The sequence below is a fragment of the Megachile rotundata genome, chromosome 8 (genome assembly GCF_050947335.1).
Source record: "Megachile rotundata isolate GNS110a chromosome 8, iyMegRotu1, whole genome shotgun sequence".
Taxonomy (NCBI): domain Eukaryota; kingdom Metazoa; phylum Arthropoda; class Insecta; order Hymenoptera; family Megachilidae; genus Megachile; species Megachile rotundata.
Window position 1 is genome coordinate 11408578 of NC_134990.1, and position 12101 is coordinate 11420678.

Genomic DNA, 12101 nt, shown 5'->3' on the forward strand with positions numbered 1-12101 from the left:
TTTCATTTTGTAACATTCTTGTGTCACATATTTCACATACAATGTCACATTGTATGCTAGTGTACAACACTCAGTTTGTTGTAAGTCACTGTCTATTAACAAGCTCAAGCTTTAATATTCCAAAAGTGTCAATCTGCGTTAATGTACCAAAGAAACTAACAATAACATTCGTTAAAGATCCTTGAAATCTTGACGCAAACTGAAAGAGATTTCGCCGGGTGAATTTTTCAGTCCCTAACGTATTCCATTGAGGCAAGAGGAAAGCGTTGCAGGACTCGCTTTCCCGCTGTGCTCCCCGAGGGTTAGGGCTCCCCCTTTGTCGCCCCCTTTCAATGCTCTCTGCCCGCTCGCCTGGCACGCCAGCTGCCTCTCCATCTCTGTCTCTCTGCGAGACACGTTTTTCAAAGTTCCCTCTGCGCTAACGATCACCGGGTCTCTTCCTCTCCCTAATGCGAAACGCGGCGAGGGTCGAAAATCCCGCTGGGAGATTATTTTTCCCTCGTAGCATCCTCCCTGCCTCCCTGGCCCGTCTTCTCTGACCTGGCCTTACCAAGGAATATTACGGCCAGAATATACGTTTCCTGGACGAGGAAAATACTTCTTCTATTCTCGTGGTTCGAAGAGGATTATTGTCGATGCCATATTTTTCCCTTTTTTTGCCTCGGTATACCGGTTAACCCTTTGTCTGACGTTGTATTAAATGGAATCTGCAAATGAAAGAAGAATGAATTAGCGAGATAGGTTGCACAAAGTAATCTTCAGACTTTTGATTATACTTGATGGATTAATTGTGGCGATTATCTTGGCAATCCTTTTTTATCCGCAGTACGGTTATTACGTTTTTTCTTTGATGTTTGTGTCGTAATGAGAAGCAAAGTTACAAACTCGGAATAGTTGGAACCGGTCCATTTTATCGGTAAAATCACGTGCTGTGTTTACCTCGATATCGATCAGTCGCTGACAATTGCAGGGTTTACGAGGCTTAGGGGAACTGCGTCCCCGAACTAATATCCAACTGTCTCTATGTTCTCGGACGTGCAATTAATTCCGTAAGACCAAAAACTATATTAATGTGAGCATTTCAAAAATAATATATTTTGAGAGAGAACTCCAGCAAAAAAACTTGATATGCGACAAGGCGTCGAGTCTGTCCGAGAAGTACAAAGACCAGGAAGTGGAATGGTGATGAATTATAAAGGGCTAGCAAACGGGGCACGTCGCTTCTCTAGCACAGATCGATATCCACTCTACAGACTTGACGATGTGTAGCGAGAATCGATAACGCCATGAATTATCAACTGTCTTCCGTTACATCCTAAGTCCTATTCCGTTTGCCAGCACTGCGCTCTTCTAAATTAGAAAAATTTCAAAATTAACACTGGTACAGAAATTTGAAAATAATTCTTAAAAAAGTAATATTTAGAGAATTAAACTTTTTACGTTTTGATTCAGTTTATTGAAGTCAATCGCTCGTTTCATCGAAGTTCATTATACTATTGTTTGATGTGCAGGGGTGATTGGCGCAGTGACATCGGTGATTGTTAGCCAGGTTGTCTGTGTTTCTCTTTTCATCGGTTCGTTCGGTGACCCTTTGTCAGGATCGATATTTGGGGTAGATAGGCGAGGTAAATTATAAACGGACTCTTCTTCGTGCCACCACCTGCACAGCTGTAGCCAACGATCAATAATTCTATCTAATTTACTTTTCAGCTACGTTCGTAACATGAATTTTTTAACAAAAACATTTAACGTGATACTTGAACAGCCTGGCAGTAATTTTCCCTGTGAAATCTGCTAATCATATCTTCGAAATAGCTCCTAGCTTTCACGAGTGTTTAAAAATAGTGTAGCCTTCAGAAATACACAAAGATAATACTCATAATTTGCAGATTCCCGATATCAAAGATCAAAGCAGCCTATAATTACTTGCAGTTAAAGCTCGTTGAACCGATAAGTCCAATTATTTCCATTCCATTATGCAACGTCTCTACGTCGCTCGCGGTTCAAACGCCTTTTCTAAAATAGTCTACCTGTTATCGATAAGAGATACGAATTACGCAAGACATAAACTTGTGCGATAACGAAAATTGTGACCGTTGGAGGGGGAATGGCGAGGACAGATTTATCCGTGGACCAAAGGGAGCATCGATACGTAGTAACTGGCCGAGACGAGGAACGAGCAAACCAAAGCAAGAGACGAACATCACGTGCACGTGTGCACTTCACGCGACACACATACGCCTGTACGTAGGTGTACACACGCGTGTGTGTATCAAATAAATGCGTGCCCGTGTATGTATATGTACTCCATTGACCGGGATATCGTCTGTCTCGGGATGAATGAACCATTACGTCACGCACTTGTACTCTCTGATCCCCTTCCGCCTCCCTCCTCCTTCCCTCTGTGTATGCTTCTCCTCACCCGTCGATTCTGTCTCCTTCTCTCTCTCTCTTTCTCTCTTTTCCCCGAGCTCTCCTCGTGCTCGCATTATATTATGTGCAGCATACCTTCCTCCTTCCTTTCATCGATTAGCGGCGGAATTCCAGCCCGTGGAGGGAGACGATAGAGCTACAGTTTCGATGGAGGTCAACGTATCGCGGTGGCTCAGACACCCGGCAGACGTGTCTGTCTGTCTGTGCTGTTGTAAAATACCGTGGGACGAAGGACGCGGGGATAGAGAGACGGTGAATCGCTTTCGTTTCGTACCACTGATACACTTTTGCGCCGCCTCTTGTATACGTATCTTGGAGCGCAGGTGCCATTCTTCTGCTCCTTTACCTCGCATCCCTTTTCATTGTTCTTCCTCATGACCTTACGAGTTTACAGAGACAGTAACGTACACCGTTAATCGATTGGATCTATAGGAATTGGAAAATTTGGTTCTGACTGTTTACGAAATTATTATTATTGTACGTCACGAGTATCGTGATACATTGTTCATCGATGGTTCAACAAATTGTTCCTGCTCTAATTGACTGTACCTTAGATTAACACGTTGACTGGCTGATGCTTGAACTTCAATAGGAATCACCCACATACTCTTTAATTTACCTAATTAGAAATATCTGTGTTAGGTACTTGAAGTTATGAACAATTCGTTAAAAATAGAAATACCTAATGACAGTTTCAATGGCTTCAGTCAACGTGTTAAATGTTTCAAGCTATTAGCCTTCTATGATAGTTTCACGAGGTTCACGACCAGTTTCTTTCAAGTTGGGATATAACTTTGCTTTAGGACCGTCGCTATTAATTCTTCCATGAAACTCTGGTTTCTTCTCCTTGGGCGTACTGCGTTGTAACCAGATATCCAATAAACTTTTAGGAGCGTAAAGCCCTCCTTTATGGAGTTGTTTCCCAAGGGACATTGATGTACTCGGCGGTGGAGACATCGGTGAATCGGTCGTTGCTCTTATTACGCTGGCTCTGGCAGTTCCATCTTCTTTGCCAAATCTATCTCGTTAAAACAAGCAGAAGATTAATACTTTATCTTGATGGAAACTGTTTGTGAAGTGATGTGATTTACCCGTCCAACTCGCGCAGTGCTTGGTCCAATTCGACTTTGTCCTTGTCGTCCTTACTTCGTACTTCGAGAAGACAAGTTAGAACTTCAGAATGCGCCGCAGAATTATTAGCGTGATGTTTGAGGAATGTTTCTAGTTCCCCCCATAAAAGTCTGTAATGTTCTTCTCTGCGTACACCACTTTTGCCGCCGCGACCACCGCCTATACTTGGGAGGGGCAATGCTTCATGTTTTGCTTCTAACTGCAGCAAACTGAAGATCACTTGTTTGCATTGTACAACCTCCTCTGCGGTGAGTTCCTCCTTTACCATCAAATCTGGCAGTGGATCTATCAACTTCGGTGTAACATTCGTTAATTAGTTGTTTGATTAAGTATAATTGCATGTTATAATATACCTGTTTTAAATTGAACATAAGAGTACTGGAAATGGTAATTGGCCAATATTTTGTATGCCTCTCTAATCTGGACCTCATCTTTTCTGCTGGGCCGTCGTTGTTGCAGTTTGTACTTCGTTTTAAAGGCACCAATACATTATTGCGCATAAGTCTTCCAAAATCCTGCAAATAAAATACTGAAAATCGCGAACAATTTTTTTAGACGATTAACAATAGAGTATTTTATATTTACAGTTATTCTGTAATCCGTTACGCGTCCACCACATCCTTCGCTGATGGAAGGTGGGTCCTCCAATACGCTCCTAGCAGTGGATAACGTGTGTATAAAAATTTCTCCACCGTGTGCCGCTAACAAATGAGATATAGTTTTCCCCCCACTCTTTCTGGCCATTTCTAACATTACTGATCTTCCATTCAACAAGAAGTTGATTAGACAAGAGGAGGGTCTACTGTTTACGTCTACTGGTGTGATTCTGTGCATAGCAGTGCAGTTCTGCATTTCAGCTGCACTGCATCCTCGTGGTGTACACCATTTTAAAGTTATTGTCTCGTATTCCGAACCCTCTTCAAACCTTCTGAACGTCTTAATTAATGCTGAATCTTGTGGGTTTCCTAAAAAGAAAATAATCACATAGTGATGTCAGGTGTATGCATTTATAAACTAGTAATTTGTAATAAATAAAATACCTTTTAAAATTGCGGAATGTGCAGCTGATGAATGAAATATCTCGACGTCATAATTGGCAGAAGAACTAGCATTTTGTTCTTCCTTCATTGGTATACCAGTCACTGTCGTACTTGCCAAATCATAATGAGATAAAATTAAGTGGGATAACTTAGAGTGTAAAGCAGGTGCCTTAATAGAATGCACCTCTACCATTAATAATGGTGATACCTAAAACAAAATTTTATACAGTATTATTTCTTTCAAAATAATAATTTAGTATTATTAAGAAATAAACAAACCTCTCTTGGTCCTTGACTAGTAACTTGTGACTCAATATTGTTAGGAAAAATATTCAATATAACTAAGTGGCAATAATCTACAGGTATTAAACTGAAACATAAAACATGAATATGTTAAAAAGATAGCAGGTATAGTACTGTATAATATTAATATTATACTGACTGATCTGAAGCTAATGCTGTTTTATTTTCTTGAGCTAATTCATTCAAAAATATATTTTCCAAATTTTTCATATTGCTATTATCGCGAGCACTAGTAATACATATTACTCTTCCTCTATTAACAAGTTTACTAGCATTATCATTTAATGATGTCCTTTTCTCATGCTGAATTTCTGAACACTCATTGAGTGTTTCAATAGCTACCCTTAAGCCATGTATCACCGAATAATCTTCTCCAGGTTGTGGAGTTTTTGTAGGTACTCCTAAAATGGCTGTACCATTCATTATCTGTAACAGATTAAATTAAATAGACTAGTTGTTAACATAAAAGTATTAAAAAGTAGAACTTACATGATTTAAGTTTTGCTGTGATGGACTCCATGAGTTTAATACGTATGCGGCACGATCAGTTACAACAAACCTTATCTATAATTCATTAATACAAAAATTAGACGTGTTTAATTTAAATAGTGGATTAAATTGATTAATATAGTGTACCAATTTCCCAGTTGGAAAGAGATCCCACACTATACGGCAGTATTCCAAGGAAGCCTCTACACTGGTTGTCCACAAAGATTTACAAACAGGTGCCAAAGGTATCAAGTTCTGGCCGCGGCTTTTCAGAAAATCAAATTCTAGAGGAGCCTCAGTAGATATACCAAAATATGGCGTATGGTCCAAAACGAAAATAGTCTTATGGTTTGCAGGATACATTATTTTAAACCATTGTTTTTTAAAAGGCCACTTTTTCACGTATAATGCGTTATAACTTGTCAATTGTATATACGCGAAAAAGGCATACGATACTTCGTTGGATCAGATGTTATAGGTTAGGTTGCAATACTTTTGAGACATAAATATTACGGTTTCACCATTGAGAAAATATCGTGTAACATGGTGAAATGATCATGAAACTGTAATGTAATATTTACATTTCTTTTATCTATCACTTTATTTTGACAAGCGTTTTGGAAATATAAATGTTTAAACAATAAATTACATGAAACAGAAAAATATTTCATGTTTTTTAAGAAAATATGTAGATTTGTAAAATTAAATAATATATTTGTAAAGGTTATGATTAATAGCTTGCTAAATTTGATTTATAAAACTATTCATTTCGTGTCTGAGTAACATTTAAAATTCCCCGGTAAAATTCAGTACACTTCCGTTCCTAGATGTTCCTTCAATCGAAGTGTAAAATATATGTTTTCATAAATTAAATTGCACCTTTTTCAGGTCATGCATTTTCAAATTTACAATTTTATTTGTATATTTTACGAAGTATTAAAACTTTGTGTTATAAAATAAATATTATCCCCTTCCCCTTCTTTTTATAGCACAGATGTGAAACGTGGTACTTCCTTTCCGACTGGAAATCTCCTAGTGGCGTTGATAACGTAAGTTCGTCTAATATTTTTCGTAATTTATAATGTTTATTTAAACATATGTTAAATATTAATGTAACCCAAAGAACCAAGTGTTCCTGAGTAATAAATTCCATATAAAGTTTTATCAAAATATTTAGTAAATGAAACAAGTTTTGTACAATATTTGGATGTCCACTACACGTGGTGTTATTTTAATTAGCGTTTGATTTCAATAAAATTAACTGGTTATTCTCATTTTTTAGTATATAAAAATATTCTTATAGTTCATATTTCATTGTAATTTTTTTAATTATTTAATATATAAGAGGTTTCATATTAATTTGAGGTTATAAAGTGAGGTTATGTAGCATGCTTTTAGTAAACCAAAAAGACCGCAAAGTAGAACTAACTGTTATTTATTAATATTTTTCTTCAGGTTAATCGTAATTCAACCATAACGTTAAAATGTCAGGAGGTTTAGATGTATTAGCCCTCAAAGAGGATGATGTTACCAAAATGTTGGCTGCATTTACCCACTTGGGTGCAGAAAACGTGAACTTCCAAATGGAACAATATGTCTATAAAAAGAAAAATGATGGTATGCATTCTTATTTTAATTTGTTCTGTAAGATTTAGAAACTATAAGTAATAATTATCGATTACAGGTGTCAGCATCATAAATTTACGTCACACATGGGAAAAGTTACTCTTAGCAGCACGTGCTATTGTAGCTATTGAACATCCAAGTGAAGTTTTTGTCATCAGTTGTCGTCAAACTGGCCAGAGAGCTGTTTTGAAATTCGCACAGCACACTGGAGCTACACCTATTGCTGGACGTTTCACGCCTGGTGCTTTCACCAATCAGATCCAGGTTGATTTTGTTTCTATAAAAATATGGATTTTGTAACATTATTATTCATATATATGATGAGAATTTCTTGTGTCATAATCTACATATGTTGATTTATTTTGGCTTAATCTTTTCTGATTTAATTTTCAAAATTAAATAATCGTTTATAAATTGTATAATTGCCATGTACTAATTGTGCTAATCGTTTTTCAGTCTGCCTTCCGTGAACCCCGTCTTCTGATCGTAACTGACCCATCCACCGACCATCAGCCAATCACTGAGGCCAGTTATGTGAACATTCCAGTAATTGCATTCTGTAATACTGATTCACCTCTCCGTTTCGTCGACATCGCTATTCCCTGCAATACAAAAAGTCTTCATTGCGTGGGTCTTATGTGGTGGTTGTTGGCGAGAGAAGTGCTCAGACTGAGGGGTTCTATCGCTCGCGAAAGCAAATGGGACGTTGTCGTTGATTTGTTCTTCTACAGAGATCCAGAAGAGGTCAGTTCTTGTTATAATATGAAGAATTTACATTCACTCATCTTCCTTCGTATTTATATTTTATAAATGATGAGAAACTAGTAGCAGAGATATGCGTGTTGATTTATTTAAATATGGCTTAATCTTTTCTGAATGTATTTATACTATTTATTTTATATCCATAGAAGCTGTTCAAATATAATAATATTATGTAATATGTTTATAGGCCGAGAAGGAAGAACAGGCCGCTAAAGAGATTGCACCAGCTAAAGATTTCACAGGACCAGTTGAAGTTGCAGCTACTGCAGAACCCGGTTGGGTCAACGAAGTCGACGCAGGTGCAGTCACTACTGAAAACTGGGCCGACGATGTTGCAACACCAACCGCCGCAGCTACTGCTATTCCTGCTGCGACTGCTGCACCAGCATTCCAAACTGGTGGAGACTGGGCTGCACAGGTATAAATAATTAGTTAAAAAACAAGGTTTCTAATGTTCAAGTTCACTTGAAATTTATCTGTGTATTTCGTTCTTTTTCCAGACTTCAGAAGAGTGGTCTACAAGCACACAACCTACTACTGGTCAAAGTTGGGGAGGTGCTACCACAGAAAAGTGGTAATTTTATCCTCTTTGACTGTTTCATACACTGACATATTTTGTACAGTGAACAAAATAAAACGACTAAAAATCGGAATTATTGTTTTCTTGATCTGAACATAATTGTAGTACCTTGTTTTTCCATCTACTTTGTATACGTGCCACCTCCTTGTATATTCTACTATCCTGGTAACAGGATTAGATTTTGGTCCCGGTCATTTCCACCACCAATTTCATCAATCTATTGCGCAGATAGTTCTGCGCAAAATGCGTTGTGCCACCTCCTAGCACATTCTACTAACCGGGTATCAGGAGCAGATTTTGAACCCCATCTGTGGTCCCACTATGCTACACAATGAACCCTCTTCTACGCAAACTATGGGTGTGCCACCTCTTTGCATATTCTGTTATCCTAATACTTCTGAAGTCCTGATAGTAGGAGTGCAAAAGATGACACAGATAGTATTTTAAGTACCTTCACAATCCCATGTTATCCTATACAAAACTTCGGAATACCGTCATGTTCCGATTGTGGTCAAATTTTGCAAATAACTCTTTTTTGCAAAAGGAAATATTTGTAAAATGAAATGAAATGAAATTAAGCTAAATTAAACAATTAAAATCGATTTTAATGGGCTTTTTCGAAAATTGAACAAGTGGCGCCATCTCTCCGGCGAACGGGGTGAACTACACACTTTTGAAACACTGCTTTAATTAGTTCCTGTCTTCTACCGCTAGATGGCGGCGCATAAAACCGGAAGTCCTAGGGTAATATCTTAAGCGTGATTAAAAATTAATATTAGTTTGCTAAAGTCAAAATTATTTGGAGATTGGTCTTGCACTAGAATGTAATTCGATTAATTTTGTAATTAATTAAGCTAATAAAAATAGTTATCTTCATTCGATTAAACCGGAGAAGATACAAGTGGCGCCATGTAGCGAAATTACATGGGACATCAAAGAGGTCCTTCCAAGTCGTTTTTCTTAAATAATAAATTCATTTAATGTTTTAAAAGTTATTGTGCTTTTGTTTTATTTCAAATATAATAATCTATATTCCATCATATTATTCCCATTATATTATATTATATAATTCACGATATATACGTATATGTATATTAATAAATAATCATTTTGCAACATATCTGCAAGATTAAGTTAAAAAAAATTAATAAATTTAAATAATTACAACAATAAATTTGTTAATAAACTACCAAAAAATATAAAATTATAAAAAATGTGACGTTAGAATAATTATAGAGCAACCAATGAGAGTGGCTGCACGCTATTGGTGGATTACATGATGTCTGATTGGCTACTGTACACTAGCAATCACTCTTGCACTTCGATTTGATCTATTGGTCGATTGCGTGATGTCTAATTGGCTACTGTAAACTACCAATCGCACTTACACTTGAAGAGGTCGCCGCTGCTCAGTTTTGTTTTGGAAGTCGAGGAGGTCGGATCGGCCCTGTCAACACTTACCGGTACGAGTCAAGGGTTTACTTTACCGATATTGTGCTTGTCCCTGTATTACCTACTGTGCTTTAATAAGTGTTTAGTATGTTTTAATAAATATTTTTTAATAAATACGTGGGTGTATTAATAAATTTTATGGTGTAATTCTACAAGTGTCAGTGACTTTAACAGTGTGTTTCCTGCATGCATATACGGATATATAAGTGTACCTAGTGTACTAATACTAGTGTTTAGTGTGCTTTAATAAATATTTTTTGTTAAATATGGGGGTGTATTAATAAAATTTATGGTGTGGTTCTACAAGTATCAGTGACTTTACTAGTGTGTTTTCTTAAGTGATTGTGCATGTGTATACGGATTTATTACTGTGTTTTATGGTGCGGTTATTTGAATGTTTTATTAATTTTTTACTGTTTTAATGTATTTTGTGGAGTGATTATTTAAGTGCTTTTACAAACTGTTATTGAGTGTTGGTGTACTTTATGCAATGGTTATTTAAGTGTTTTGGCATAGTGTTACTGGTGCTTTAGTCTACTTTATGCAATGATTATTTAAGTGTTTTGACATATTGTTACTGGTGGTTTAGTGTATTATGTGGAATGATTATTTAAGTGTTTTGACATATTGTTACTGGTGTTTTAATATATTTTATGGAGTGGTTATTTAAATGTTTTAACAAATTGCTACTGGTGTTTTCGTGTGTACTATGAAATGGTTATTTAAATATTTTAACAAATTGTTACTGGTGTTTTAGTGTGTATTATGGAGTGGTTATTCAAATGTTTTGGAATACTTGAATACGTGTTTTAATGTGTTTTACCATGTAGTTATCTATGTGTTTCGGTATAAATTTGCAAACGTTTTAACCTGTGCCATACAATAATTATTCAAGTGCATTGGCATATTTTTTCGAATATTTTATGTTTCACTGAGTGACTATACGTTTTGATATATATTTGCAAATTTATTACTGGTTTTTGTAATGTAGTACTGCATGCATGCTTAACTTGTTTATTAACTGTTTGCGTTTCAAAAATGTATACGTTACTTGAAATGCAATTTGATTGACAGTTACTAAATTGTTGTCCTGCTATGATTACAGGTCACGCTGCCAATTCAATGGACAAACTGCCAAATCCAAACGTTGCCAAAGCAGTCCAAACCAGTCCAAAGTAGTCCAAATCTCTGATGCTTTACCGGTGAAACGATCGCAGTGGTGCAAGTCAGCGATCGGTGAGTCGCATGCTTTACGATTCCTCCGGTTCCCATCATGTCGTAGGACGAATGGTCCGAAGCGACACGGGAACTGGTTGTATTTTATATTTTTGAGCGAGCATAGTGACCACGACTGTACGATCGTGTAAAATTCGTACACACTATTTATTTCATTTATTAGCTCAGGTCAGGGTTTTCTTGTACATCGCGTTTTAACTTCTTTTCAATTTAAAATTAAAATTAGTACATAGAAGTCGGATGACCCTCCGATTTCACAATACTTATCGAGTCACTTTCATAAAGTTATCGAGTCACTTTCAATTTTTACGTACGCGTGAAAATTTTTTAAATGAATATGTACAAGAAAGTATCGCGAGAAACAGATTTCGATATCAAAGTTATTTACGAATGTTTGAGTCATTTAGAAATGTACTTTGATATCACAAATCTGTTAAAAATGAATCAATCGTATACTTAGATTTTTGCGAAGTGATCTTCCATTTTCCATTTTGAAAGTTTTTTAAAGTTAGAGTGAATTTTTGCTGGAAGACACTTTATTAGCATGTTTCTAATCATGTCTTTTAGCTCAGGATTTTCAGCACACATGAAGAAAACTGGTAGGTGAAAATACACGTGGCCGTGTTCATTTTTATGCTCTATACTCATGCGCGTGCTTAGATGCTACTCGCATGGGTTAGGGCAGGTGAACACGGTTTAGTTTTAAGATGTTTTGGCGATCGACAAATTGACAGTGAATTATCGACACAAGTTACACGTGTGTGTGTGGTTAGGACGTGGACCTTGTGTCGATTTATTTTTTAAATTTTGCAAAATTCTATTTGAAAATGCATACAAAATGCAAGTCGAGTCATTTGAAAATGCATACAAAATGCAAGTAGAGTCATTTCAAAGTTATATAAATTGATTAAGTTAGAAAATTGTATTTCATAGTTAAAATTATTACATGTACATATTGCATTGAATATTCGAAAGAGTAGAAAAATGAAATATGTTCAATGTTCACTGTCGATTGTCGATCGATTTCAGCAAAAAGGTATGAACTTAGA

At 36.4% G+C, this 12101-nt stretch overlaps 2 protein-coding genes across 3 annotated transcripts; one reads left to right on the forward strand and one right to left on the reverse strand.

The window, feature by feature from the left end:
• Positions 1-2888: 2888 nt before the first annotated feature.
• asun (integrator complex subunit 13 asun) lies at positions 2889-5963 on the reverse strand. 2 transcript variants are annotated; one of them, XR_013038972.1, is made up of 10 exons: positions 5544-5963; positions 5397-5471; positions 5047-5333; positions 4884-4974; positions 4605-4812; positions 4150-4529; positions 3918-4079; positions 3525-3856; positions 3116-3451; positions 2889-3052 (listed from the first exon to the last, which is right to left on the reverse strand). XR_013038972.1 is itself a non-coding variant. In XM_003708036.3 (9 exons), the coding sequence occupies exons 1-9, from the start codon at positions 5757-5759 to the stop codon at positions 3166-3168; spliced, it is 2037 nt and encodes a 678-aa protein (XP_003708084.1). In that variant the 5' UTR covers positions 5760-5963; the 3' UTR covers positions 2889-3165. The 2 variants fall into 2 exon arrangements, 1 of the variants encoding a protein (XP_003708084.1); XM_003708036.3 differs by having other exon boundaries at positions 2889-3451.
• Positions 5964-6379: 416 nt separating this feature from the next.
• Positions 6380-8437, forward strand: sta (stubarista 40S ribosomal protein SA). The gene is made up of 6 exons (XM_012296578.2): positions 6380-6445; positions 6852-7013; positions 7081-7286; positions 7479-7766; positions 7972-8202; positions 8285-8437. Exons 2-6 carry the CDS (start codon positions 6881-6883, stop codon positions 8360-8362), a joined length of 936 nt encoding a protein of 311 aa, XP_012151968.1. The 5' UTR covers positions 6380-6445; positions 6852-6880; the 3' UTR covers positions 8363-8437.
• Positions 8438-12101: the final 3664 nt, after the last annotated feature.

Excerpts from the sequence above, each read along its gene's own strand:
- sta (XM_012296578.2), top strand. The coding sequence starts at position 6,881 with ATGTCAGGAGGTTTAGATGTATTAGCCCTCAAAGAGGATGATGTTACC. Across the intron at positions 7,287-7,478 it reads CTTTCACCAATCAGATCCAG|TCTGCCTTCCGTGAACCCCG; the intron begins GTTGATTTTGTT and ends ATCGTTTTTCAG. Across the intron at positions 7,767-7,971 it reads TCTACAGAGATCCAGAAGAG|GCCGAGAAGGAAGAACAGGC; the intron begins GTCAGTTCTTGT and ends ATATGTTTATAG.
- asun (XM_003708036.3), bottom strand. The coding sequence starts at position 5,759 with ATGTATCCTGCAAACCATAAGACTATTTTCGTTTTGGACCATACGCCA. Across the intron at positions 4,813-4,883 it reads CTAGTCAAGGACCAAGAGAG|GTATCACCATTATTAATGGT; the intron begins GTTTGTTTATTT and ends ATTTTGTTTTAG. Across the intron at positions 4,080-4,149 it reads TAACGGATTACAGAATAACT|GATTTTGGAAGACTTATGCG; the intron begins GTAAATATAAAA and ends TTTTATTTGCAG.